This window comes from Neodiprion virginianus, chromosome 2 (assembly GCF_021901495.1).
Source record: "Neodiprion virginianus isolate iyNeoVirg1 chromosome 2, iyNeoVirg1.1, whole genome shotgun sequence".
Taxonomy (NCBI): domain Eukaryota; kingdom Metazoa; phylum Arthropoda; class Insecta; order Hymenoptera; family Diprionidae; genus Neodiprion; species Neodiprion virginianus.
Genome location: NC_060878.1, coordinates 33,766,254 through 33,791,229, shown reverse-complemented (window position 1 = coordinate 33,791,229; position 24,976 = coordinate 33,766,254). Strand labels below are relative to the sequence as shown.

The window sequence follows — 24,976 nt, the reverse complement described above, 5'->3', positions numbered from 1 at the left end:
AAAGTGCACAAGCCACGTTTATATTGCATGCTAACTGGACATGCGCTGGAATCTAGCCTAAAATACTGATAAACACATATCGTTATTTTTCACAGTATCAAATTAGCATTGACTAAAGTTGCAAGTCAAAATATAGTGTATACACATACATTTATTTACGTTAAAAATAGATTCATACTCCATGACCGATTAACAAAAATTGTTCATAACCTGACAGCCTTGCGAAGATGACGGGTCGAGTGATACCGGAACAAAGGTTCCTGAGTCGTGCCTTTACTTCGCGAGTTGCTCTAGCACTTTTAATACTGATAATTTTCTTCGGATTCCCGGCTCTCTGCGGGGGCCACGGACATTCACACGATGAACCTCCAAGCTTCAAATACAGCCAAACGGCAAACCAAAAGTTTCACGAATCCGCTGATCTCAATCATCACCACGAGCCTCATCATCATCATCACCACCAGCACCACCATGAAAAACATCACGCCCACGCTTCCGCAGACTCTCGAACCTCCGACCCTCCTAAGGGTCGAGACTTGGCGTCTCTCTGGATAAATGCTGTCGGTTCAACCCTCCTGATCTCTGCTGCACCGTTCTTAATTCTGTTTCTGGTTCCATTGGACAACAGTAAAGAGAAAGAACCTTGGCTGAAAATGGTCCTGAGCTTCGCCTCTGGGAGTTTACTGGGTGATGCATTTTTACATCTGATTCCACATGCTCTTGAACCCCACTCTCATGCACATGACGATTCTCACGCTCATAGCCATGTACCACCAGGAGAACACGGACATGAACATGGGCATGATATGACTGTTGGCTTATCAGTTTTACTGGGAATAATAACGTTCCTTATGATAGAAAAAGGAGTGCGTTTAGTCAAGGGAAATCATTCACATTCCCATAGTCATACCGTTCCTGTCAAGGAAAAGAAGCAGACTAAGGCTTCCGACAAAGACAAGTCTGATGGCAATGACAACCAATCATTGGTAAAGAAAACTGAACTCATCGAGGACATCAAGATTGCTGGGTATCTGAATTTGGCTGCTGATTTTACACACAATTTTACAGACGGACTCGCTATCGGTGCGAGCTACTTAGCTGGTAACAAAATCGGAATCACCACTACAGTAACTATTCTGTTTCATGAGGTGCCTCATGAGATTGGAGACTTTGCCATTCTCATTCAAAGTGGAGTTAGCAGAAAGAAGGTGATCTTTGTATTTATCATTCACATTGGTTCTGAATACAAGCCCGAAATTTTGTTAAGTATCTTCCAATCATTTCAATGTTCATTTTTCAGGCAATTTGGCTGCAGCTAAGCACTGCGCTGGGAGCTGTTACAGGAACATGCGTGTCCTTATTAGCTGAAGGAATGGGTAAGAATGAAAAATTTTATACATTTATCATAGCTCTGATTCTTGTTTGTAACTCATTAAGATTGATAGATTAGCTGTTATTTTTATAAGTGTCTGCCACTGACGTTTTGATATTCTGCGATTACAGGTGATTTCGCCACTTCATGGATATTACCGTTTACCGCTGGTGGCTTCATATACATTGCAACTGTGTCTGTAATTCCTGAACTTTTATCTGATACCAAATTTTGGCAGTCGATTAAGGAGATTATTGCCTTGTTATTCGGTGTTTTTATAATGGTGCAAATAGCAAAGTACGAATGAATAGTGATTGATACAGTGACCATGTGCAGTACATGTATCTGTGAAAAATTTTCTTGCAAATTGTAGAAAATATTTTTTTCACGATATCATTTTGAGCTGCTAATAATTGTAAATGGAGTAATGTAATTAGTGACCATGATTTTTCGACTAGCAGCATGTACTTTTAGATAATTTAGCTACATAAGATTTTTTGTAGTTTCATTACTAGAAAGATTATTTTTCTTTGTTGATATTTTTCATACTTTACACATTTTTTTATATACGGCTATACATCGGGAACAATTCTTGAAGATTATGTGAGTAAAATTGTTGAGATTTGTTCGGTATCAAGAGATGTGAGTAGTTGCAAAGCTCGCGGATTTCAACCGTGTATAATTTATTTTTATATAACTATAAGTAGATTCAGACGTAATTTAGCTATGATGTGAAAACAAATTCCTGTGCAATCCAGTTGCTGTAATAATTATTATAGTCATTATTAACTTGAGGATATTCACGCATACATCACACGACATTAAAGTTGAACTACAATATATACTAATGTTGAATAATTATATGAAACCTATCATTGTTTCAGTATTCGTACGTAAATTGGAAATATGCTTTTGCAGTAAAGTACCTTTCAAACACTTATTTCAGACTAATCACTTAGAAGTAGGAATACTCAGTCATATTTTACACAAACTAAGTAAAACGTGCTTGAGATTTTATGATTTACTTGTAATGTGGCATTTTTAGTGCATATAATTGCGCATTTGATATTATCTGTTATTGAGTGTCATTGAGGTCAAAACAAAACACCTAACCAAAAATATATCAGGTGCCAAATGTTAATAATTATTCAATTAACTTACGAGGATGAATTTAGTAATGTTAACATAATGAAAAATTTAAAAAAATCACTATTTTGTAGTTTCTAAATGACTTTTCAGTACGTAGTTATATTTTCAAAATATCAGAGTGTCTAGTTGCTTGATTATGGTTTACTGAATTTCAAACAATCCTGAAGTAGTGACAAAACGGTTTGTTTATCCTAAAAATACATTATTGCATTGACATTATAAACTTTAAACTCGTATCGACTTTGCAGTTTCTACAGTACTCAACCGTTGTAGAAGCTGAATAACTTAAGCACCGAAAGTTATTAAAATAAAAGAGTTGAAACAAAATTGATAGTGCTGTTCCAAAGAATACTCATTACTAGAACCTATGTTGAAAAACTTGACACATATTTTTGAATAATCTCGGACTGTACAATTATGTTCAATATGAGGCCACAAAAAAATAATACAAAGAGTCAACTCACCAAGATAACAAATATTAATAAAACTCTTGCTACATATGTGAATCTAAGAAGAAAGTAGTTTGTTAATCTCATCCAGGCAATCGTTTGCTTCTACCAAAGACTCTTTATTTTTCCGAGATTTTGATAATCTCCAGCCTTCCTGACATGATTTTTTAGCTGCATCGTAAAGACCTTTTTTCATGAAAACATTTCCCAGATTGACATGAATTGAACCAAGCTCTTCCATCTCTGGTAATTCCTTTCCTGTTTGGTAAAATTGGTAAATTAATACGAGTGCAAATGCTCAGCATAAAACATAACGTTAATTAATATCTGTTAGTCACCAATTTCTGTAGCTTTAGTTAAGTAATCGATCGCTCCATCGTTATCTCCTTTCATGAAACTTATTGTGCCGAGATCATTCAATAAGACAGCGGTCTGCTCGTGCTTCTCTCCATTAATTTTCAGTGAAACTTCATAAGCTTTGAGAAAGTATTCAAATGCCTTGTCATGCTTAGACTGAGACAAAAGGAGTCTGGCGTACCAATCCATGGTCATAGCCCAAAGAACAATAACATCCTCATCTTCGTCCCCCTTGTCTACCTTATCTTGGAGATGCTTTAGGCAAAAAGTATATCCATGCTCTGCCTTTCTGTAAAGGAAAGAAGAAGCACAGTAAATTATTATAATTATATCCGAATGATTGCGCTGACACTTCACAATGGTAAGTATGTTCAATCACAGTGGCATGCTGACCCGGTATCCCCTTGATGTTCAAATATCTTAGCCATTTTTAGACTCATGTGTAGAACCTTTATATCATTTTCTGGCGTGCCATTTGATATCAGTCTCTGCATTACAGAGACAAAGAGGGCCTCTGCTTTTTTGTACTCTCCAAGGTCAAAAGCCAAATTTGCCATCAAGTCATAGATGTATGTGACTGCCTGGTGATTCTGAAGTGCCTGAGCTTGGCGAAGGGCTACGTGCAACAACTGCTCCGCTTTTTTAAATTCTCCTTTCTGAAATGAATTAAATTAAGATGTGCCAAGAGCGCAGCAATCATAATGAATTTCGATCACGATTCCTGGAAAAATAACATGACGTAACCTGAAATATAAAATCGTCTGCTACGTTCGACTGATATCACATTTCACCTGTATCATTAATATAGATCGTTTCATAGTCATAATGAAATCCGGCACTTTTTCATCGTCCGACTCATCCGAACCAAATAATCCGAAAAACATGGCATTTCCTCCGATGACAAATTTTAAACCGTTGTTTGAGTTGTGGCGGTTATGGTGTGGTCGAATCGTTCCAAGCTGCGGAATCCACCTTCTGAAATTCCTATTTCCCGCACAACGAATCCACGACGACACCGGTCCATTTGAACCTAAATTGTAAACAATTCTCCTTCCACATAATTTTAACGCGCTAAATAATAATTTTTCTGCTGTCATTTCAGAACTGAAATGAACAATCAATTGAGATTGCGAAAGAGGACGTCAGACGTGTTATTTTTCATCCTAAAGATTTGCAAAATAGTTTGTAGTCTATTTCAAAATGTCTAAATAATGCCGCTGTTGCATTTTATTTTACTTAGCGATAATATCACGCAAACTTTCACAGCCAAATACGATAAATAATGGACAAGTAAAATTACATATTACCGCCAAATAGCCCCATTATCGTTAAGAAAAAATAAAATGTTGTAATATACGAATTATATCGTGACGATCGCGACCGTGTCGACGGTCGATTGTAATAGCACAGGTTTCTCTCTGATAGCATCACATCGACAGTCAGTCGTGCGAGTTTTGATCGAACTGGACCTGGTCGTTTCGTTCCAGTCACAGGCCGGAGCCATATTGGTTTCTTTCAAGTTCTCTAAGTGTTACGGCAGGCTCTGAATTATAATTTGCAAAATGGCACGTCGAATTGCTGGGCCTACGATAAACTGGGCAGCGATGGCCGAAAGAGTTCCGGAGCCGCAAAAGCCATCTTTCCTAGCTTTCAAGACCAAGTCCGACCAGTATCTTCGTCGGTTAGTAAACCCATTTCGGCTCCACAATCTTCACAGATAAATTTTTAATCATTATGTAACAAATTTTCACTATGCGCCACTTACTAAAAATGTATCTAAATAGTCCTGCAATATTAGCAGCGACCTGGATTAATCTTGAATTGAAATTACCTTCTGCCATTTCGAATACCTATTAAAATGCACTCGTCACACATGCCAGAAAGTCACAATCTTTGCTTCTACTTTTTTCGTTAGCGATAATTTAGTAGACCCCACGTTGCTCCTTGTCAGTTTTGTGGTAACAAAATTAAAATTCTTAATATTTGTTATAAGATTCCTTGCTGGTTTTTCCATTGAAAAATGTATTGTCACATGTTTAATATATGTCCTTTTGACGAAACTGAGGGGATATGAACCAAATGGTTTTTTCCCTTTCGGTACCTCTTACAAACTTACTATTTGTATTTCATTCAAGACTCAATAGTTATTCATCATTATAGTATGCAAGCCAATCCTGAAAGCTTACCAAAATTTGATTGGGCCTATTACAAAAAAAACGTTGCTGCGGCTGGATTGGTGGACAAATTTCAAAAGGAATTTGAAAGCTTGAAAATTCCTTACCCTGAAGATAAATACACCTCAGCGGTGGAGGCACAAGAAAAGGAAGTGGTAAGATATACCATCGTAATGTTACATGAAGATACTAACAGAAAATACCAAATAAATCATAAAACATTTTAGCCCTCCTTAGTTGAAGCTTTTTTAACTATTTACAGTACTGATATAATGAAGGACTGCTTCTCTTTCAGGCAGTTGAGATAAAGAAATTTATCGAAGAATCAAACCAGCGCATCCAAAACTATGAAGCCGAATTAACAAAGATTAGAAGCGTTATTCCTTTCGAAGAGATGACCTTGGAAGACTTTGCCGATGCTTATCCCGAGGATGCTTTGAGACCATTGGACAAACCAACCTTCTGGCCACATGACGAAGATTCTGAGTTCACCGAAGAAGAACTCAAAAAACTTGCTGAAAAATGAAGCAACTGCAAGATTTGGTTTCAGTATAGTCCAAAATTAAACTGCAGGTATTATACTGCACGCTGAGAAATTGTAACACTCCACATGATCGATTACCATTGATAATATATAACAAATATAGAGAACCATGTGCACTCTAGAAACGTGTAAATTTTTCAGTGTTAATAATGTAATGAATCATTGTTCAAATATTAACGAAGAAATAAATTAATAGAATATTATTTTATTATCTTACTTGGCATTGGCTACTATCAGTTCGAGGGGAATCATAATCCGAAGACATGTTTTGTCACTGTACACTATTGTGAATTTTATTATAATTCCTGTAATATACAGAAACAGCAATATCTCAGAACACACGCATACTGATGATTCACGGGAGTCTGACTCTCATTGTCAGTAACATGTCAGACGGACAAGTACGAAGATACTAGCCTTTATTACATTAATAATATTATACTTATTTTTGTTGCTGTTTACTATTCTAGATTTTGTGAAAAATTTCAATGTATGTACGTCACCGCCCAACGACAACACGCACGATAGAGCTGACGGAGCTCGCGTAACTGAAAGCCACTCACCCAAACTTCAAATTTTAGGCTTCGGACAATTCCATTGACTTGAAGTCGATACATTTTTATCATAATCGTCCTATACTATTTATCTTACTCCTACGGGCTTAGATACAACTAAACTAAAAATATGGGAGGCCACTTGCTCCGACACCTCATTCAAATAGCAGTCGTGATTGAGATAAATCTAACTAAGGTGGTGAATAAAATTGTATCAGTTTGATCGTCCAATGGCCAAACCGTGCGGAAATCAAAACCTCCCACGCAGCTTAAAATTTTCAGTACATTTTTTGTTATTGTTGTCTTTAATTTTCTCCATAATTCGTCGATTTTATATCCGCACTTGGCCAGCCCCGTAATCAACGAATGAACGCAGCTTCATGTAAATTGTAGGTATCAAATTTTAAAGGAGGATCAGTGAAGCTGCATTATGAAAAAGCAACGGCATCAATATGATGAAAAACACTGATACGAAAGATAATTGACCTACGTTCATACGTCAAGAAATAGACGTTTTCAAGTGTATCTTGATTGTTATAATACAAGTACAATACAAAGAATCTTAATGCGGATCACTTCTTATTTACACTATATATTCGTCTAATGCACACTCACATAAAATTTTGTCTAAATTAGTTAAGGTTAAGATTAGGTTTTGACCAAACCTAAGGATCAAACCGAAGTTTGAAAAGTACCTGCGTAGTCTCGATTGTTTTGCAGCAGCAGCACTCCAATGGAATTCATCGGTGGAGCAGTTAATTATTATGAATGTACTTTGAATAACTAATGAGTAGAAGACACGGGTCGACACTGGTTTCTCCAATATGACCAGCAGCGAACCCTGTGGAATGTTTTCAGATTCCGTAGCGTGTTTCCATTATTCTATGCATGATGGTATGGAGTATATATCTGTAAGTACCTATTGGTATTTTTAAACCCAATGATGAGCAGAATACGAAGTCGAACGACTCATAGCTTTTCATTAGTTACGTTCGGCGGATATATTGTTGTGGACCCGTGTCGACTAAAAATGTATAATTAGCGTGCTAATTACATTACATATGTAAAAATTCTCTAAATTGAAGTTCAGCACACCAGCTATGTGATTTGTTACCGTAACACATAATGTATCAAGATGGATGTTTGTGATTGTGAACGTAAAAAAGTATGTATTCTCGCGTTTTACTAAAATAAAATTCACTAAGAACTGTAATGCTGTTGAGTTGGTAGAATTCGATTTCCCTACAGGGTAGGGACACGGTAATCATCAACATTCATTCCGGGGTTAAAAGATGTATTCTGGGCCGGCCATGTCTATAGCCCACCTGAACTTGTCTCTCTGAGTCTTATTGTAGATTTTTTCAATTGGAACATCGTATTTCTTGCACCTGTAAAAAATTATATTACATTATCACCCCATGTAACAGTTATAATACGATATGAGAAATGGAATTTAAACGTATGGAATAACTAACCACGCAACACTAATCCGAGGGTCCAAATAGTTTAACTTTGATGTTCCTAGGGCGATTTCTTTATTTTCCTCTCGATCTGTAGCTTGGACTTCCAGTCTGGCCAACTGTTCTCTAAGTCGATCTAGCATTTTCTTCTTTTTCTCATACACTCTGCAATTCATAAACATGTTATTGAGTATTTACGTAAGGTGAAAAAAAAAAAAATTAAAAGAATAATGAACAGATATTTACACTTTCTCCTTCACAGAGCCATGTTTGGCATCACGTTTGGCGTCTTTGACCTGCATCTCTGCTTCGCTTATAGCTTCCTTCTTGGCTACAATCTTTGCCTTCAGGTTTTCCATTGACTTGGCATGGGTTTTTGGGACAGCCCGTTGATGGTTACACAAAATAGCCACGGCCCTGTTCGCCCTATTGTATGCTAATATTTTTTCGGCCACTGTATCGTCAGCATTTGTCAATTTTTCAAGCTGTTGCTGTAGCGTCCAAGACGCGTTGTAAGTTCTGAACACTTTAGCAGTAAGGCCTTCCATTAGTTCGTTCAAGTGTTTGTTCATAACTGTAGTGTTTAAACGATCAAAAAGATCGTCACCAGGTGACTTATTTTCCATGAAAAGTTGCACATTTTTGAAAACACGTTTCTCTACAGGTACTTCATTGTAATATCTGATTGAATCCTTTCCTAAATGAAAAATCAAAAGTTGTTATTTCAACAACAGCAATGGAGTGAAATAAGCTGATCCATTGTTCAGAGTATCATATATAATACATGCACATATATTATATATGGTATGTATAGATAGATATATATGGTATGTATAGATAGATACATATTGGAAAGTATATCTTACCTAGAAAATCAAACACTACCACAAAGTCTTTGCCATCTTTATGCTCATGTAGAGATATATGTTCAACTCGCAGAGAACAGCAACCTACTGTATCTGCCTGGTCCTCGTCCTTTTCATTTCCAGCCCTGAGAGCGAGCTTGTCTATAAAGTACAAGGCAACAGCTCTTTGCCTGATGCGCATTTCTTTGCTCTTCCAGTCCTCGCGATATTCAGCCCGGATTTTATCAATTGATTTTGCTAGTTTTCGGGCAATTTCGTACTTCTGCCAGTCTTTCTCTCCTTTCAACTTACTCGAAGGATTCAACATAACGTATTTCACCTGGCCTTGAACATTCTCTGTCCATGATGCCAACCACGTGACATTTGGATCATGCCTGACTTCTCGCCATTTGTGTCCGGGTGGAGGTTTTGGAATCACGGAGTCCTTGGAACAGTTAATCAACACGTCTTCTGGAATCACCTGAAATTCCAAAACTTATGGTGTCAATTGGTTGATCAGATATATCTACAGGAGAAGGGTGAAGAAATTTTCGATTTTAAGTAAACTGGGAAACAGGTTTGCAGTAAAGCGGAACAAATGATTGCAAAGATGACGTACCTAATTTGGCTTTTATTGAAACAATACAACAAGAAGGTATTAATGTTCAAAACCCATACCCGTTTTTTCAGTTTTCCCATTTTAGGATGCTCACCACGGCCCCTGAACAAACCCGGTGGTTCTATCTTGAAATTGCCTATTTTTTCTTTGTGACCATCAATGGTGCAAAACCCATATTCTTTTTGAATCTCCTCATTTTGTTCCTTAATTTTCTTTTTCTCTTCTTTAGACATTGCTTTCCGTTCTTCGCTTTTCTGTAGGAAATACGCATGCATTTCTTTGAAGTTACACTTTGACAGTTCCATTATTTTCGACCTCTCAGATTCAGTCATCACATCTCGCCAGTCAGTGAAGAAATTGGTGTTGAATATCTTCTTGGTCGTGTAGTCGTGATCTAACATTCGGGCATAGAAAGTTGCAACTTCCTCAGTTTCTGGTTTCAATTTCATCTCTTTACCATTATAATAAAATTTCACATCTTGTGGCAATGGTTCGTAATCCGGAGCAAATACAGGACCCTTGTGTTCTAAGAAGTTCCATTTTGTCCTATCATTTTTTTTTTCTTCCTCCCACCTAAAATGTTTTAAGGACAAGAAAAACAATTGAAATAAAAAAATTATTATTCATCACATCACCTAAATTTCTTCGAGTGAACCGTAACCAGCAAAGTTTGATGAATTGTTCGGGATCGCGATTCAACGTGATATGAAATGGGAGGGTAACATAACCTCACAATTTGGATTTTAAAGCCGTCACAGACAGGAGACCGTTTGAGCATGAGAGAATGCTGTGTATTGCACATGGTATTTGTGAGTATTACACAAATTTTATTCCATCTTGGGCAGCAAAATTTCCCGTTATTCGGCAACAATCTGTTCATGCTTCACAGACAGGGCAATACAAATGCAGCATACAGGCTCCACGGGCTACGGCCATATTGGATTTTAACTAGGAGCAGTTTTTTTTTTTTTTTTTTTTTTTTTTTTTTTTTTTTTTTTTTTTTTTTTTTTTTTTTTTTTTTTTTTTTTTTTTTTTTTTTTTTTTTTTTTTTTTTGCGAGCTTGAAGTAGGATCTAGAGTACACCAGAATATAGTCACTATACGCAACATATAATAAACTAATCTCATTATATTTAGGTTCGTATACTACACATGGACCAGAAAACGTCGATTATAGATGGAAAGATGAGGGAAGACTAAGACAACCTTTTCCTACTTTCCAACCGATGTCTCAGTGAACTAGCCCAGAGTATCAATAAACCCAGAGTAGTATTCGCTACTACCCATTAATCTTATACTCATTGGTAAATACATTTGACTCACCATTTCCAGACTTCTTGTGATTCCTCCTCTTTCTTTTTTCGTGGTGATGTTTCTGATTTTACAGTTTTGCTGGTCTTCTTTTTTACTTTAGTCTGAAAAATTTGGTTACAATTTTTGGGGTAAGAGTGAAAAACGCGGTATTTGTGATTTCAAAAAGTAGGACAAGCAAAGGAATGCTCAGGTACCTGTTTATAGTCATTCTCTTCTTCGTCTTCATCATCCATATGTTTCCTCTTTTTCTTCTTCAACTTTGCAGTTTCTTTTTTTACCTTCTTGCGAGATGAAAGAGGGATATCTTCCTCATCGGAAGATTCAATTTTCCTTTTTACCATCGATGATGAGCTGTTTGTTCTAACATTCTGTTGTAAGAGATGTCAATCTTAATAGGAAGTAATATATATCTCGTAATTAGGAGCAAACTACAGCTTAAGACAAAATATTCAGTAACTCCTATGTAACGGAGAAAATAGATTATTGCTCACTATGTATTTGCCAAGTTTTTGTAACATTTAGATAAAATAAGAATTGCCCAACTGATCAAGATCTTTGTCTCGAGATGACATAAGATTAGTATGTTAGAATATACTGCTGCCAGCAACCAATGTTTTTGGGATAGGGAAGAATTCGCGAGAATATTGTAAGGGGAATTCTAGGTTAGAAAACGAAATTCCCACACTATTATTAAGATTCTGAATTAAATTTCCATTATTTAAAAAATCCAGTTCGTGAATTTAGGTTAGATTGAACAGCCTTTGAATCGAAAATTCAAAACATTCCCGGTAAACCTATCACGAAGCAAAAAAAATTTAGTCAAACAGATGTCAAGCAGATTGGCAAACAAAAAAATAAATAATAATTGACAAGACGGAGCAGCATCAAACTGGACGAACAAAAAAAAAAATGAATTATCAGTTCAGTGTTATCTAGTTATTGAAATATTGAGGAAAGAACACATCTATCAAATCCTCTATATTTAATACCAAGAATAAAACACACAAAAATGTACAACAACGAACAATGTGCCATGCCTGACGACGTACCGCCAAGGATGGTTTGTTCCGGTTGCCAGAGTGAAGGCCATCTTTCCACTGAAAACACCAAGTCTATTGAAAATCTTGGAAGAGACCAAACTACTGTCACTTTGTGTTAATTAATACATAACCCTGATTAAGTTGATTGAAACGTTTGAAACTTAGTGATATTACTGACAAATTTATATTGTCTAAATACCGAAGTGCTGAAATTGTAACGATGTATTAAAATTGAAACTGGATAGCATATGATATAAATATTTACCAGAGGCACATCCTCTTCAGACTCCTCCTCAGTTTTAATAGTAGTGTTGTGGAGATCAGAAAGTCTTGTGTCATTAGCATCTGTGGAATCCATAGTTGCATCTTTGTTCCACTCTTCCTCACCGTCATCCTCCTCTTTAATGTAAAGAGTCTGTTCCCCGCCGCTATCGTCATCGACATCATCATCATCATCAAACGTCTGCGTGAACAATGATGAAAATGCATAATTATTTAAAATCTTTTCAATAAAATGTGTGAGTCATAAGCCATCGATAAACTCTGGTTTTATAAAAAAAAAACTTTACGCGTAGATAAAAAAAATCAATAGCGCCAATTATTACAAAAACATTGAATAACAGCTACCTCTTTTACCTGATGCTTGACAGGGTCAACTTGATACTGGTAATCTTGGTTCACCACTGGTTCTATCTTAGGCACCAACTCAGGCTCAGTTTTTGGTTCCACTTTAACTTTTGTCTCATCTTTGCTTTTATCTTTTTTCTCATCTCTGTGTTTAGCTGAAAATTTATTGTCAACTTGTGAGAACTAAGAGCAAAGAAAAGGTAAGTGTGACCATGCAAAAAAGGATTCGACAACATGTAAAACTTAAAATTACAAACTACTAATTTCATAACTCTTTACATCTTTCTTTGTCTTGGCGACGACGATCCTTGTCTTTATCTTTATCCTTGTCCTTATCGTGGCGATGTTTGTCTTTATCTGATGATCGATGCTTGTCCTTTTCAGTAGTTGAATGTGACGAACTATGCCTATCCTTGTCTTTATCAGAAGAATGCTTTCTATCTTTGTCCTTATCCTTTGAAGATGTTTTATCCTTGTCGCGAGAGCTAGAACTTGAGCTCGACTTGTGCTTCTCCTTCTCTCGCGAACTTTCCTTGTCCTTAGAACTGGAACTTGATTTGTGATGGTCCCTGTCCTTGTCTTTGCTTGAAGTTGAACTACTTTTATGATCTTTATCGCGGCTCGATGAAGAACTACTTTTCTTTTCTTTTTCGGACTCCTTAATTTTGTCTTTATCCCTGCTGCTATGCTTGTCTTTATCCTGAAATTTTCAAGTCACACATCAATATTTGCAATGACGCGGTACCAAAGTATGTGAAAATCTAGGGAAATAAAATAATACCAACCTTGGAGGAACTCGAACTGTGCTTATGCCGATCCTTGTCCCTATGTTCGCTTTTGTGACTACGTTCTTTGTCCTTGTCCTTACTTCTATCTTTATCTTTGTGCTCGGATTTCTGTGGGCGCTCTTTATCCTTGTCCCTATGCTCAGATTTGTGCTCTTTTTTGAGGTCATACCCATTGGACATGCCATTTAAATGGGAATCTAACAGTGAAGAAAAAACACACTGAAGCAATGTTTTGATAAGAGTCTGGTATTGGTTTATCGTAGGAACCAGAGTGGAACAAGATATGGTATATACGATGCATACTATTGTTTTAGGATATGACCATAACTTGACAATAGCTTTAAATTAGAATTAAGACATCAATGTCAATGGAGCAGAGTTTATTTAAAGTGAAATACTTATGAGAAATAAGGATACTGGTAAACAGAAAGAGCCAAGGAACAAAGAATCCTGTATTTCTCGATAATAGCCGAAACTATCGACAGGTTTTCGCATACGTAAAAAAGGAGGGAGGGGGAGTTCCTGCAACCGGGATACCCGTTACACGTAAGTACGGGAGATTTACGGACGAGCAGAGGTGATGCATGCGACGAACGAACGCGGCGTAGACATATGATGGAGTGTGCTATGAGATTCTAGTTGAGGGAACAGGAGTGCGGGGAAGGGGTATCGCAGCCAGGTAGAGGGTAGCAAAGGGGTGAGAGGATCGGGAATCTTACCTCCATGATTCCCGGCCGCACTGCTGTTCTCCTTGGCTCGTTTCTCCTGAAATTGAAACTGAATGAGATAATCAGAATACTTCATGAGCTTAGGAACGTTTGCAGTACGGAACAGGCCAAGCTGCGGGCCGACGAACGTTCGAAATAGCAACGTAAGGTCCGTAGATTGCTCGCAACATCTTGTGACATCGTGCTACGTGGGGACTTAGCCGCAGACGCCATTTTGGGACTTAGAAAAATTCGCGTCTCTCGTCGAGGTTGTCAAGAGAAAACCGACCCAACGGTCAATATATCGGAAAATCCGAGCACCTACGACGGTTCAAGAGATTGGAAACGAGGATGGTAGACGCTTACCGGGTTGGATATTGGCTGGGAGGTGGCCTGATCGAGATCCATTAGTAACGTGCGACCGCAACAGATAAACGACACCAGACGACACTACGCGCAATGCTCTCGCTAAGAGCTCTGGGAGACAGACCGGACGAACGGCCGGGATGAACCTGGCAGCGTCTAAGTGCCCGAAACGCAAAACTGCGCATGCGCCTCTCGAAGCACACCGGATGAGTTCGGCAAACCTCGGTAGTACTCGGCCGAGTGCCAATGCCCTCGATTCAACTCCACTCGCCACGGGACATGGGCCGTTTCGCCTTTTCTTCTTCTTACTTTTATTTTTGTTTCTCCCCTTTGAGTTGTCTCTTCTCTACCTGGACTCTGCTCGCTGCCTTCCGGGCAAATGAGTGGATTTTATTAGGAACGGTTGGAACTTTTTTCGGATGTTAGTAGTTTCATGCAAGCGTTTCCTAGACAAATTCATCAGCCGAATTTTTAATGCTTATTATATTAGTCGATAATCTGTTCAAAATTTAAAAGAAAATAGTTGTTACCGGCCGCGCCAATCTCTCACACTTACATAGGTGAAAAATTATTTAACTTACCACGCATTAATACAATAATACCTTTAATTGGTATTCATTGAAATAAGTCATTGATGGTACAGCTAGATTATTATGAGTGTACAGAATTTTGTTCACTCAATAAATAAACAACGTGCTGGAGCTTTTTCTTATTGTATGAAAAATTTATTATTTTTAAGCCGTGATATTTCATTATATCTATATAATTTCGGGATTTTATTACAGATTAGAAAAGATCAGATCAGGTATTGGCAAACAATAACGTTCTTCTGTCACTTGATTGTAAAAAAAATTCACAAGACTGAGAAATTTAGTTGATGATATCTAAATTTATAAATTATGTGGTTATAAGAGTATGATGAACAATTGGTTAGCTAGGCTTGTTCTGAGCCTTCTTCCCAAGTTGTATGTCTATGCTTCTTCCCAGTACGGGCCAATTAGACAAAAACATTGTAAACCTTGGAATATTAAATTTCGTTGCCTATAGATATTTAAATATAATAAAATAATTCCTATTGTGTCGCGTAGACAGTAAACCCCGCGAAATATATAGGTATACCTACATATTTATCTTCAAACTTTAAAGTACTCAGGTTTGCCCTCTGCATTCCACGTTGTTTTCATCTTTTGAAAAGCAAATACGGCATACAAAGCTGTAATATAAGATAAGAATTTTAAGATGATAAATTAAATTTTTATTGTATACATAAATTGACTATGTTAAAGTCACTCACATGTCGCTTCCCATTCTGGTAGTGAAAGAGTGCCAATTTTTCTGTGTCCAGTTGAATTCTGCATATACTGTGCTGCATACCGATAGTCTTCGGGATTCTGACCGAGAAGAGGAGCTTCGTGACAAGGAGGATACGTCTCGAGAGCTCGCATTTTGCCAAGCAACGACCTTCCCTCACTTTTCATTCTTTCGTAAAAGTTCTCAAATCTGTACAGAAGAAGCATATTAATGTTAGCTTCGGTGTCTCTTTGAATGCGATATATTTCTTACCTTTCAAACATAACAAGCTCCAAACCATATTTTAAAGCTAGTTTTGCGAGAGTTGGTAGATGTACAAGAAATTCTGGACAGTTGACAACCTCTTCCAAATGAAAGTTGTACTTGGCTCCGAACAATGGAGGCTTTACTTTGTCTTCACATAGAAACTCTACACTGTATATGTCATTTCCAAATTTGTTGGTATCACTCTTTTGCCACCGAGATCTGTGCATAGACATAGACGAAAAATGAAGTATCAGCAATGTACAGCCTTCATTTCTGAAGAATCGATTTGTACACTTGTACTTCTGTTACATACACGAGGTCGTAGGCATCAGGTATAGTGCCAATAAAATATCCTCCCGGCCTCAGGCTTTCGCCTGCATTCCTGAGCATGCACTCAGCCTGCTGTAGTGACTCAAAGCTGTAGTGGAATGCAAACTGACAGCTCACTAGATCGAGCTGACAGCTGGCATCCTTGTATTTTTCCCTCAGTCTAACCTGATATAACAAGTTTTTATCAGTCAATAACTAGGAAAAAGAATTTATGTGAACGAACCTTTGTGCAGTCGGCGGAAATGAATTCTGCAGTAAAGACTGGTGCGAATCCTCGATTGTTAGAACTTCTGTTCAAAAGATCATTGTAGCGACTCTGGCACTGCTCCACGGACACCTCAGCTATGTCCGCACAAATTAAGTGGGTGATATTTGCCTTTGACCATTTCAAAAGATCTCCACCCTTGCCACAGCACATATCGAGAACTTTGAATGGAGCCCTATGCCCTTTACTCTGACGTGCCTTTCCCAGATACTCACCTATGTGAAAAAGACACTATTTTTATATCTGCATTTATTAAGTAGGCAAATAACTATCATTATAACTATGGTAATTATGAAATTAGTTTTATAAATTAGTTTCACCAAACAGGCATTGAACAGCCGATTAACTTTGCCAGAATGGATTTGAATACAAAATAATGGTTAATCTTACTTATCAGCATGCTTTTGATCCAGTTGTTGAAATTCCTCATGTGAACAATGCGGCTTTGAGATCTCTGAGTCAGGCCTTTCGATTCGAGTGTATTATAATGCTTCGTTACCAAAGCTGAATTTCCAGCTAACTTGTCACCTGTTGAGAGGTCTGACGGAATACTAGATTCCTTTGTCTGAAATTTGTCGTCAACTTATCAATACAGCAAGGATTAAGGTCCTGTGAAAAGTGTAGGAAGAGGCAAATATGATTCATATGAGACGTTTGCAATATTACATTTGCAGACGAGCAACAAATATACACATGTGTAACTATCATTGGATGATCAACGGTAAGTGATTTTTTCAGGTATCTAGATGATTAAAAATTTGTTATTCATCCAGGTATGTATTAGCATGTTATTTTTTCATATAACTTGATGATCAAGAACAGGATTCGGGAACGAGTTTCGAAAATGACGGAATATTGTTTTAGATCGAGCGGGTTGTTGACAAAGAATTTTCTCTCAAGGCATCTCTGAATTTCAGTTATTTACAGTACATAAATTTTCAAAAAATTATTACATTATGTTTTGAGAACTTTTCCGACAGAGGACGTTCCCGCAAGTAAAAAGCATCCTTTGGGTTAGGATTTCCTTGAAATACCGCAATTTCAAAATCACGCATCACCTTTCGCAGTGTCAGGGTCGCCTATCAAAAAATACACTGTGGAATCGTAAATAAAATAAACAATTCCGATTCACCCTACAGAGTAACTTGTTACTTGCCGAACAATTTTGTTCTATTAGACGTGAAATATGTAGAATGTCATGAATACCCGGACGAACAATGTGTCATTGATCATCCGATTATCCGAAAAATAACATGCTAATAATCGCATAGGTAATACCACAGTAATTCGTATGAATTGTTTTCTTTCGTGTAAACAAAACGGGAGCGAGAACATAATTGTTCGCGACAACGCGCACAGTAAACTTTGATATCTAAACTATAATGTCTCACCTGTGCATCTTGTCTAGTATCGTCCGCTGCTTCATCATAACCTTCGCCGCTTTGTTTGGTTGAGTCTTCGTCGACTAATTTTCGTTTTTCGGCTGTTCTTTCGCCAGTACTTCCACGATTATCGAGAGCCTCGCCAGATACGGTTGAATCATGCGAAGGAGTCCGGTTACCTTCATTTTCATTCGCGGGACCCGTTTCTTCGGGCGAAGAAGACATTTTTTAATAGAAATAATAACCCCTTAGAATATGTCTGGATTAAATGATATGAATTTCACGGTAATATATTTCATAAAAGCTACTTTGTCATTAATATCGCAAAGTTTATTCCGATCATCAGAATCATTCCAGATTGTGTCACCGATCGTTCCCATGTATTTGCAATAACGGTGTAAATACTCTACTGGGTTAACCAGTGCAATCATAAATTTTCAAAAGCACTCGAGAAGTTGGAACCCGTGTGTATTTACCGACACCGCAACATTGAATGGTTTTCTGACAACTGCACGAAGTTTGCTGCGGTTCGAGGTGGACGAAATTGTTGCATATTCTACAATCTAGTAATATACACCGTACGTGAGAAAAAGTCGATAATCGGATCTCTAGTACATTAGATTTTTCCATGTTGGTAAGGCACCTACACTGATAATTCACATCACATGAAATAGAACGCGCTCTTTGGTTAAAACGTAAAACACCGCTACATCGTCTGCTACCATACTAAACTACGTACCGGATAAACTACCACATATGTAATCCGTACTATTGATGTGATACCGTGAAGCACTTCAATTCATAAATCGAGTCTGATGGTAGAGTGTATCATCAGCTTCACTGCTAAAAAATAATGGAACTGTTTATAGGACGAACTTGTCTAAGGCTAGTCAGTTCGCCTGTGAAACTGTCAAGGAATCTAGCACACCTGCAAACATCTTTTCCGGGTTATGAGAGACGCCGCTGCTTACCACAAGGGCAAAAACTTGGGACATCGGTTTTCGGTAGGTCGGTGATTCGAATCTTTCTAAGTATCGTCGAAGGATATGATCCCTAGAAAATGTAATTTATTTTCAGAGATGTATTGTCAACCCTCATTGACACAAGTTTATAAAACGAAACAAATAGAAAGGCGTAACCCTTGCAACATTACTGGTTTTGCTCAGCGTCGGTTCTTTTCCAATCAACCTAACAAAGATTGCAATACTACTCCAACTCCTGTGCAGCAGTTAACTGTCTTTCAGAAAATGAAACAGATGACCAAAGACTACTGGTACGTTCTCATACCGGTACATGTAGTTACATCGGCTGGCTGGGTACTGATATTTTACGTGGCAGCTAAAAAGTACGTATAGATTTACAAAGGTCTTGGATCAAGCCAAAGATTCCCATTTTAAAAAGGAGACAAGGCTACGCATTCATAACACAGCAGGTTACTCTTCATTTTTTAGTAGTGTCGATGTGATTTGGATATTGGAGAAGTTGCATGTTAGTGAAAAGTATATTGAGGCTCTACGAGGTTCCAGTGCTGGCTTCTGGGCTATAGTATATGCATTATACAAAATATTTACACCCCTTCGATATATGGTTACTGTTGGTGAGTCAGAGCTTTCTCAGGTACATTCAGCGAGATAAGATTATAATTTATGATTTACTGTTCTTCTAGGAGGTACAACATTAGGCATCAGGTATCTTCGCAAAATGGGTTACATGAAATCGAAACTTCGAACAACTCCTACACAAGTAAGCAATAATGTTACATGATATTTCAATTTTAATTAGCTGAATAAGTAATTTACATTAAGAATATATTTTGTTTGCATCATATAGAAGCCACAAAGTGCAGAACAGAGTGTTTCTGAGCACAAGAAAAGTTACGGAAAAGTAGGGTGCAAGGATGGTCAAACGCAAGCTGATCCACCAAAAACGTAGTACGTGTTTTTTATGCCTATGGTTGGCTGCCAGGATGTTTGATAATTTAATATGAGCCATGCTCCCTAATGCCAAATTTGTGGTATCCTGTAAATGATGTATTGAAATGTTTGTAATAAAGTATGGAGAATAATGTTTTAATCAGGATTTTTCATTTACCTGATTTCAATGGCTTCTGATTATATCGGCTAAAAATTTAGAAAAATTGACTTCTTTTCCAGCTCACATTACTAATGTATCAAGTAATATCAGTTTTAAATTGGTTTCCCTAGTAAATTTGATTGTATGTCAGGTTTGCTTTTATATAGTCATCTGATAAGATTGTGATCTCTTTGCATGCGGATCGTTGTTGTCAATGATAGGAAATCAGTCCACACCAGACTCTAAAGTAGGGCATATTTAATGTAAATAAATACGTTCTTTTCTCGTGCGCCTGTAATAGTCTACCTGTTCAACCTTGGAAACTTCATGACCAATGATAATGTTTACAGTACCTCATAGTATTCTATGTGGCAATGACTTTGTATGCCACTTCGTTCTATTTAAATATAATATGTATGTGTGTATATCTACAACAATTAATACTAAGTTGAGCCCAAACGAAAAACAATTACCGTATTGTTCCGAATATAAGTAGAGGTTTTTTGCTGTCGATAGTATCTGCCAAAGTCGTCTTTGTCTTATGGGTGAGTAACTAATAAAAACACCCTGAAATACTGTCCTAGAATTGGGAGTCGTCTTAGATGCGGAAACGGCTTACACTTTGAATAATACGATATAATACGTACATAAACATTGCGGAGTATGATTGTAAATAGTTTTTGGCAGCTTATTTTGATCGTGGATTACTAATTTAATTCCAAACTGGCCTCTTTTTTTTTCGTAGCAAAATCATGTTTTTTGATCATCTGTTATTACATCACATTTGTATTGCGTTCGATAATCTAGGTTTTGTTTGTAACTTACATTATGCTATTAACAAGGTGTGCCACTGCATGGTAAAAATATGAATCAGTGGATAAGTTTATCAAAGTATAAATATACAAATAAATTTTTGTTTGGGCGTACTGTAGTGAAGTAATTGGCCGCACCACAATCAAAATTCCGCTAAGTAATAATACACAATATTTACAAGAGACATAATTCGTCTTTCACAAAGTAACTAGCAACAAAAAATGATTTACTATTATGCATGAATATTCTATTATATCACAGTTGCCTATGCAACTCGGTATGTCCTTCTTGTTACTACGCCACACTCATTATGCCAAGAGTATCTTAGGCAATAAATATACTATGTATGTATGCATGTATGTATGTTCATAACCCGAGAGCCATGCAACAACAATCTGAGTCTATGAAATATTATACGTGTGACGATCAGAGTATTTCAAAGCCAGAATATCAACGATCTATCGCATCGAATAAACAACTTTGGCACATCGTAAAATCGCTGGCCAGCTCTCAGATGCATAAATAATTAAATATTACTTCATAATATATATATATATATATATATATATATATATATACACACATATATATATATGTATATGTATACTTGTCACTCGGTTTGGCTAGTGTAACTAGTAGTGTAGTTAGATTAGAAGTGATTATTTCACCCCCCTAAATATTAAGATTGAAGTTCCGGATCAAAATGTTCTATGTGTTATATCTACCACAAGTGGAGGAATTTATCCCATAAATTGATAACTTGCAGAAACTGGCTGAGGCGGTCTAGGCTGCGTATGCGAGAGCCGTTGTATATGACATGCTCGACACATGAGCCTTCCGTCTAGCGGGTAACACCTTTTGTCAGGCTCATCTGTTAATTGCATTCCGCAATCTTCGCACACATAACAATCAACGTGGAAATCTTTATCCATTGAAACGACACGTACTGTTTCTTCAGTACCCTGTAAAAAATTTTGATGAATTCATTAGAATAAGAAAGAAAATATTTAATTACGATATTGAAGCTGTAACATTTTCCAACAATTACTTCAACAGGTGTTATTCCTTTGCCGCAAGAAGCGCATTTTGGGGCAAACATTCTGTGATAATCATTGACACAGTAAATTTTATTGTCGACGTCAACAGTGAAAGGTACTCCATCGAGACATTCATTGCAGACACAGCACCTGAAGCACCCAGGATGATAGGACTTTCCCATGGCCTGAAGGATCTGTTAAAAATTTTAATAGTTTAGTGAATTCCAACAAGGATTGAATGATAATAGTGAAGCGACGTTTAATCCTACCATTTCCATGATTAGGTGCCCACAGATGGCACATTTCTCTGCAGTTTGCTGGAAACCAGAATACTGGAAATAAAATCAACACAGTATTAATAAGATAAAATTATTCTAACAATAAGCAAGTACTTATTAACAATAAGTAAGTACTTATTGTTAGTTCTCAACTAAATGGTAGACGCTTAACAGCTACGTACTAGATAGTCCTCTTCACAGTAAACACGCCCATGAACATTGTAGAATGCTTTGCCTCGTAGCGCTCTGCCACAAGAACAGCAAATAAAGCAATTGGTATGATAAAGATTACCCATAGCTTGGCACGCCTGACCAGCTCCTGTCACTTTCTCACCACATGTGTGACAAATTCCTGCGGAATGTAAAGTCAGAGTTATTTATTGCATTCTACACATAGCTGTTAATCAAACCTCATCACAAATCTCACCAAAGTACTCCCCCTCTTCTTCTTGTTTCTCCATTTCCTCCTCCAATTGTCTTGTAAGTTCTTCTATTTTCCTCTCTGCTTCTGTTGGACCCTGAGGAGTAATTTATTCAATTATCTTTTGTTAAACGCAATAGATCAAAGATAACAGTGTAGCTACAAAATTTACCGAAGGTCTAGGGGGTGTAACACTATATGGCAGTAACCCTTTTCCAGGAGCCAGTTTGATGGGTGGTGTGACTGACATTGGTGTCTCTGGTCTGGTATCTGCACCTTTTTGCAATTGTGGAACTCCACCACTCAAATACACAGGCCCTGCTACACCGCTGGTCACTCCTGGTGGCAGGCTCATAATTCTCGGTTTATGAATTGCTGTATCATCATTGACAGACTGAGACGCGCTTGTTACAGCAGGTTGTACTTGCCCTCTAACTGGTGACAATGGTATAGACTCGGGAGGCAGAGCGAATCTAGCATTTCCAAGAACATTAGACATCATTTGAGAAGCAGGTTCCATTGGGGAGATTTGAGGGTGTGTAGGACTGGCTTTAGGTGAGCTTCGCATATCACTAGTTTGTCCACCAATCCTCAACTGATTATCAGATCTGTTTGTGCGGCCTGATGAATAAGATGGCGAGCTATTTCTAACGAGAAGATCGGCACGTTCAATTTGAGATCGATCCGTAGAGTGCCGACTTGTCATAGATGGATAAACAGGTGGTGAGTTCCTTGTTTGAAGATCCGATCGCTGATCAACACCTGGGAAATTTGACTGACTAAAAGATGTAGTAGATCGAGGATTTGTCTGATTCAGACTTGCTCGATAGTTTGGAGGAGTTTGATCGACAATGTTCTGAGATTGTCGATAGCTTTGCTGTATCACATCACTTTGTTCTCGATAAGGAGAGTGATGTGGTTCGGACAACAGACGAACAGGTGGCGATTCCCCCTGGTCTCTGCCAGCTAGGTGTTGGTTAGCCCTTGGTGAATGCTGCTCCGGGGAATAAGCATAAGTCCTGTTTCCCTGGAGATGGAGTTCAGACGGGGGAACATAGGCATTTTTTGAACCTTGCGAATCCATTGATGGAATGTAACGAACAGAAGAGGGATCTGGAATGGATCCTCGTTGATGACTAACCCCATTGTAACTTAGGCTACGACTCTGACTTCCCGAAGGTCTTTGGTGAGGTTGGCTGCTCATCTTTCCTGTCATGACAACATAATCACCTCCCTCCATGTTTGCCGGATGATAGAAGTTTAAAACCTGAGGACAAGATTTATTGTGCTGTTGCTGCTGCTGCCTTTGCTGATGATGATGGTGAGCCGATGAGTCAGAAAAGCTGCTTTGAACTTGATGAACCTCTTGGATGTTTTCATACACAGGTGGAGCTTCGTATGGGGGCAGCTCCTTAGCTGGTGAGGATGCCGACTGATACCGAGATCCAGGCGGTACCTGGGGCTGCGCCTTGCGAAACGTGGCCTCGTAAGCATCGCCTGCAATGGATCCCCTGGGGCTGCTCCTTGGGCTGTGTCTAGACTCCACTGGATGATAATATGGCAGATGAGAAGGAATCGTGTTCTGAGGGTAACAATCAACGTTCTCGTAGACAGGGGCCTGCTGACCCCTAGCCATTTGCTGCTGGTGAAGGGTTCCGATTGACTCGACGGATTTCGGAGTCGCGAACCGCGACGCGGCGATGATATTCTCACGTTCATACATCTTGTAGTCAGGGGGTGGCTGCCTTGTCTCGGATACGCCTCCACCTTCGATGAAGCTCTCGATAGCCCCGACGGGACGCTGGAGCGGTGTCCTGTTAACGGGGACCTGACCCTCGGGCCGTGAACCCGAGACACGCCCGCCCGTACCTCCGGCACTTGGATCCTCTCCGACACGCAGGTTACTCATCTTCTCGACGTACGCGTCGACCGAATCAGACATCCTGGCGCGATGCTACTCCCGAGCGTCAACCTGTCACCCGTCAATTTCAGGCTAACTACCTAAGTAAACACGCCGACCGCGTATCACCTTGGATTGTCAACGGCACAGTGCGACATCACTTCGCAGGAATCATTGACTGCGCATAAACACAAACAACCCCCGAATATTTGTCAGTTAGGAATTTAGTACGGACGAGTGATACACCCTTCCGAATCGACGTCGGAATCTAAACGATCTTCGTCGAATGTATTCTCAGAGGGAATTGGCGTGACGTGATGAAGGACCGAGTGACGACGATTTCGCCGGTGGTGGGGTTGGCGATAGCCTTTTATGTACGGAAATTAGATAACGACCACCTGCTAAAATCCACCGATATTTACTCCCGCCAGTTCTCTTGCCTGGGTTGACTCAAAACTGTGAAACATTTTTCCCCCACCTATCGTCCAAATCTAAGACAAGTTTTCACCCACTTGAACTTTGCTCATTATTGACTCAATTCGATTCGAGACCTACC

At 38.3% G+C, this 24,976-nt stretch overlaps 7 protein-coding genes and 1 long non-coding RNA gene across 16 annotated transcripts; 4 read left to right on the top strand and 4 right to left on the bottom strand.

Annotated features, from left to right (window-relative positions):
* Positions 1-44: 44 nt before the first annotated feature.
* LOC124299024 (protein catecholamines up) lies at positions 45-2,214 on the top strand. Its single transcript, XM_046751854.1, has 3 exons — positions 45-1,208; positions 1,301-1,376; positions 1,504-2,214. Exons 1-3 carry the CDS (start codon positions 228-230, stop codon positions 1,677-1,679), a joined length of 1,233 nt encoding a protein of 410 aa, XP_046607810.1. The 5' UTR covers positions 45-227; the 3' UTR covers positions 1,680-2,214.
* Positions 1,945-4,652, bottom strand: LOC124299025 (tetratricopeptide repeat protein 19 homolog, mitochondrial). Of its 2 annotated transcripts, none has more exons than XM_046751856.1 (4): positions 4,072-4,652; positions 3,721-3,983; positions 3,309-3,616; positions 1,945-3,228 (listed from the first exon to the last, which is right to left on the bottom strand). In XM_046751856.1, exons 2-4 carry the CDS (start codon positions 3,882-3,884, stop codon positions 3,029-3,031), a joined length of 672 nt encoding a protein of 223 aa, XP_046607812.1. In that variant the 5' UTR covers positions 3,885-3,983; positions 4,072-4,652; the 3' UTR covers positions 1,945-3,028. The 2 variants fall into 2 exon arrangements, with proteins under 2 accessions (XP_046607812.1, XP_046607811.1); XM_046751855.1 differs by having other exon boundaries at positions 4,119-4,652.
* Positions 4,653-4,771: 119 nt separating this feature from the next.
* LOC124299029 (ATP synthase subunit d, mitochondrial-like) lies at positions 4,772-6,248 on the top strand. Its single transcript, XM_046751863.1, has 3 exons — positions 4,772-5,008; positions 5,488-5,656; positions 5,797-6,248. Exons 1-3 carry the CDS (start codon positions 4,890-4,892, stop codon positions 6,025-6,027), a joined length of 519 nt encoding a protein of 172 aa, XP_046607819.1. The 5' UTR covers positions 4,772-4,889; the 3' UTR covers positions 6,028-6,248.
* A 61-nt stretch (positions 6,249-6,309) lies between these two features.
* Positions 6,310-14,528, bottom strand: LOC124299018 (DNA topoisomerase 1). Of its 5 annotated transcripts, none has more exons than XM_046751839.1 (14): positions 14,365-14,528; positions 14,011-14,056; positions 13,289-13,488; positions 12,783-13,203; positions 12,504-12,658; positions 12,142-12,339; positions 11,886-11,933; positions 11,031-11,204; positions 10,846-10,937; positions 9,583-10,096; positions 8,926-9,385; positions 8,306-8,756; positions 8,075-8,224; positions 6,310-7,987 (listed from the first exon to the last, which is right to left on the bottom strand). In XM_046751839.1, exons 1-14 carry the CDS (start codon positions 14,404-14,406, stop codon positions 7,885-7,887), a joined length of 3,054 nt encoding a protein of 1,017 aa, XP_046607795.1. In that variant the 5' UTR covers positions 14,407-14,528; the 3' UTR covers positions 6,310-7,884. The 5 variants fall into 5 exon arrangements, with proteins under 5 accessions (XP_046607795.1, XP_046607796.1, XP_046607799.1 ...); XM_046751840.1 differs by having other exon boundaries at positions 12,513-12,658; XM_046751843.1 differs by lacking the exon at positions 11,886-11,933 and having other exon boundaries at positions 14,365-14,526.
* Positions 10,217-11,784, top strand: LOC124299034 (uncharacterized). Its single transcript, XR_006906927.1, has 2 exons — positions 10,217-10,332; positions 10,660-11,784. It is a non-coding gene; the product is annotated as an uncharacterized LOC124299034 (long non-coding RNA).
* A 539-nt stretch (positions 14,529-15,067) lies between the features above and the next one.
* Positions 15,068-18,470, bottom strand: LOC124299023 (mRNA cap guanine-N7 methyltransferase). Its single transcript, XM_046751853.1, has 7 exons — positions 17,908-18,470; positions 16,907-17,081; positions 16,475-16,731; positions 16,235-16,416; positions 15,928-16,140; positions 15,659-15,864; positions 15,068-15,577 (listed from the first exon to the last, which is right to left on the bottom strand). The coding sequence occupies exons 1-7, from the start codon at positions 18,121-18,123 to the stop codon at positions 15,498-15,500; spliced, it is 1,329 nt and encodes a 442-aa protein (XP_046607809.1). The 5' UTR covers positions 18,124-18,470; the 3' UTR covers positions 15,068-15,497.
* Positions 18,471-18,606: 136 nt separating this feature from the next.
* LOC124299027 (uncharacterized protein C18orf19 homolog A) lies at positions 18,607-19,971 on the top strand. Of its 4 annotated transcripts, none has more exons than XR_006906923.1 (5): positions 18,607-18,902; positions 18,976-19,243; positions 19,350-19,491; positions 19,565-19,641; positions 19,729-19,971. XR_006906923.1 is itself a non-coding variant. In XM_046751860.1 (5 exons), the coding sequence occupies exons 1-5, from the start codon at positions 18,849-18,851 to the stop codon at positions 19,828-19,830; spliced, it is 651 nt and encodes a 216-aa protein (XP_046607816.1). In that variant the 5' UTR covers positions 18,614-18,848; the 3' UTR covers positions 19,831-19,971. The 4 variants fall into 4 exon arrangements, 3 of the variants coding, with proteins under 3 accessions (XP_046607816.1, XP_046607814.1, XP_046607817.1); XM_046751860.1 differs by having other exon boundaries at positions 18,614-18,906; positions 19,350-19,495; XM_046751858.1 differs by having other exon boundaries at positions 18,615-18,902; positions 19,350-19,495.
* Positions 19,972-20,624: 653 nt separating this feature from the next.
* Positions 20,625-24,930, bottom strand: LOC124299019 (LIM domain-containing protein jub). Its single transcript, XM_046751846.1, has 6 exons — positions 22,693-24,930; positions 22,527-22,617; positions 22,282-22,451; positions 22,091-22,153; positions 21,833-22,015; positions 20,625-21,746 (listed from the first exon to the last, which is right to left on the bottom strand). The coding sequence occupies exons 1-6, from the start codon at positions 24,460-24,462 to the stop codon at positions 21,525-21,527; spliced, it is 2,499 nt and encodes an 832-aa protein (XP_046607802.1). The 5' UTR covers positions 24,463-24,930; the 3' UTR covers positions 20,625-21,524.
* Positions 24,931-24,976: the final 46 nt, after the last annotated feature.

What these genes read in the sequence shown, in the direction of transcription:
- LOC124299024 (XM_046751854.1), top strand. Translation starts at nt 228, where the DNA reads ATGACGGGTCGAGTGATACCGGAACAAAGGTTCCTGAGTCGTGCCTTT. An exon ending in GTGGAGTTAGCAGAAAGAAG is followed by an intron (nt 1,209 to 1,300) that starts GTGATCTTTGTA and finishes TTCATTTTTCAG; the next exon opens with GCAATTTGGCTGCAGCTAAG. An exon ending in CTTATTAGCTGAAGGAATGG is followed by an intron (nt 1,377 to 1,503) that starts GTAAGAATGAAA and finishes CTGCGATTACAG; the next exon opens with GTGATTTCGCCACTTCATGG.
- LOC124299025 (XM_046751855.1), bottom strand. Translation starts at nt 4,424, where the DNA reads ATGACAGCAGAAAAATTATTATTTAGCGCGTTAAAATTATGTGGAAGG. An exon ending in GAACATCAAGGGGATACCGG is followed by an intron (nt 3,617 to 3,720) that starts GTCAGCATGCCA and finishes TTTCCTTTACAG; the next exon opens with AAAGGCAGAGCATGGATATA. An exon ending in AACTAAAGCTACAGAAATTG is followed by an intron (nt 3,229 to 3,308) that starts GTGACTAACAGA and finishes TTTACCAAACAG; the next exon opens with GAAAGGAATTACCAGAGATG.
- LOC124299029 (XM_046751863.1), top strand. Translation starts at nt 4,890, where the DNA reads ATGGCACGTCGAATTGCTGGGCCTACGATAAACTGGGCAGCGATGGCC. An exon ending in TCCGACCAGTATCTTCGTCG is followed by an intron (nt 5,009 to 5,487) that starts GTTAGTAAACCC and finishes TCATCATTATAG; the next exon opens with TATGCAAGCCAATCCTGAAA. An exon ending in AGGCACAAGAAAAGGAAGTG is followed by an intron (nt 5,657 to 5,796) that starts GTAAGATATACC and finishes CTTCTCTTTCAG; the next exon opens with GCAGTTGAGATAAAGAAATT.
- LOC124299018 (XM_046751839.1), bottom strand. Translation starts at nt 14,406, where the DNA reads ATGGATCTCGATCAGGCCACCTCCCAGCCAATATCCAACCCG. An exon ending in TGGGAAAACTGAAAAAACGG is followed by an intron (nt 9,386 to 9,582) that starts GTATGGGTTTTG and finishes TTGGAATTTCAG; the next exon opens with GTGATTCCAGAAGACGTGTT. An exon ending in GGTAGTGTTTGATTTTCTAG is followed by an intron (nt 8,757 to 8,925) that starts GTAAGATATACT and finishes TTTTTCATTTAG; the next exon opens with GAAAGGATTCAATCAGATAT.
- LOC124299023 (XM_046751853.1), bottom strand. Translation starts at nt 18,123, where the DNA reads ATGTCTTCTTCGCCCGAAGAAACGGGTCCCGCGAATGAAAATGAAGGT. An exon ending in ATACTAGACAAGATGCACAG is followed by an intron (nt 17,082 to 17,907) that starts GTGAGACATTAT and finishes GACAAATTTCAG; the next exon opens with ACAAAGGAATCTAGTATTCC. An exon ending in TTTCCGCCGACTGCACAAAG is followed by an intron (nt 16,417 to 16,474) that starts GTTCGTTCACAT and finishes TTGTTATATCAG; the next exon opens with GTTAGACTGAGGGAAAAATA.
- LOC124299027 (XM_046751858.1), top strand. Translation starts at nt 18,752, where the DNA reads ATGGAACTGTTTATAGGACGAACTTGTCTAAGGCTAGTCAGTTCGCCT. An exon ending in TCGATATATGGTTACTGTTG is followed by an intron (nt 19,496 to 19,564) that starts GTGAGTCAGAGC and finishes CTGTTCTTCTAG; the next exon opens with GAGGTACAACATTAGGCATC. An exon ending in TTCGAACAACTCCTACACAA is followed by an intron (nt 19,642 to 19,728) that starts GTAAGCAATAAT and finishes TGCATCATATAG; the next exon opens with AAGCCACAAAGTGCAGAACA.
- LOC124299019 (XM_046751846.1), bottom strand. Translation starts at nt 24,462, where the DNA reads ATGTCTGATTCGGTCGACGCGTACGTCGAGAAGATGAGTAACCTGCGT. An exon ending in TTACACCCCCTAGACCTTCG is followed by an intron (nt 22,618 to 22,692) that starts GTAAATTTTGTA and finishes ATTACTCCTCAG; the next exon opens with GGTCCAACAGAAGCAGAGAG. An exon ending in ACTGTGAAGAGGACTATCTA is followed by an intron (nt 22,154 to 22,281) that starts GTACGTAGCTGT and finishes TTTTATTTCCAG; the next exon opens with TATTCTGGTTTCCAGCAAAC.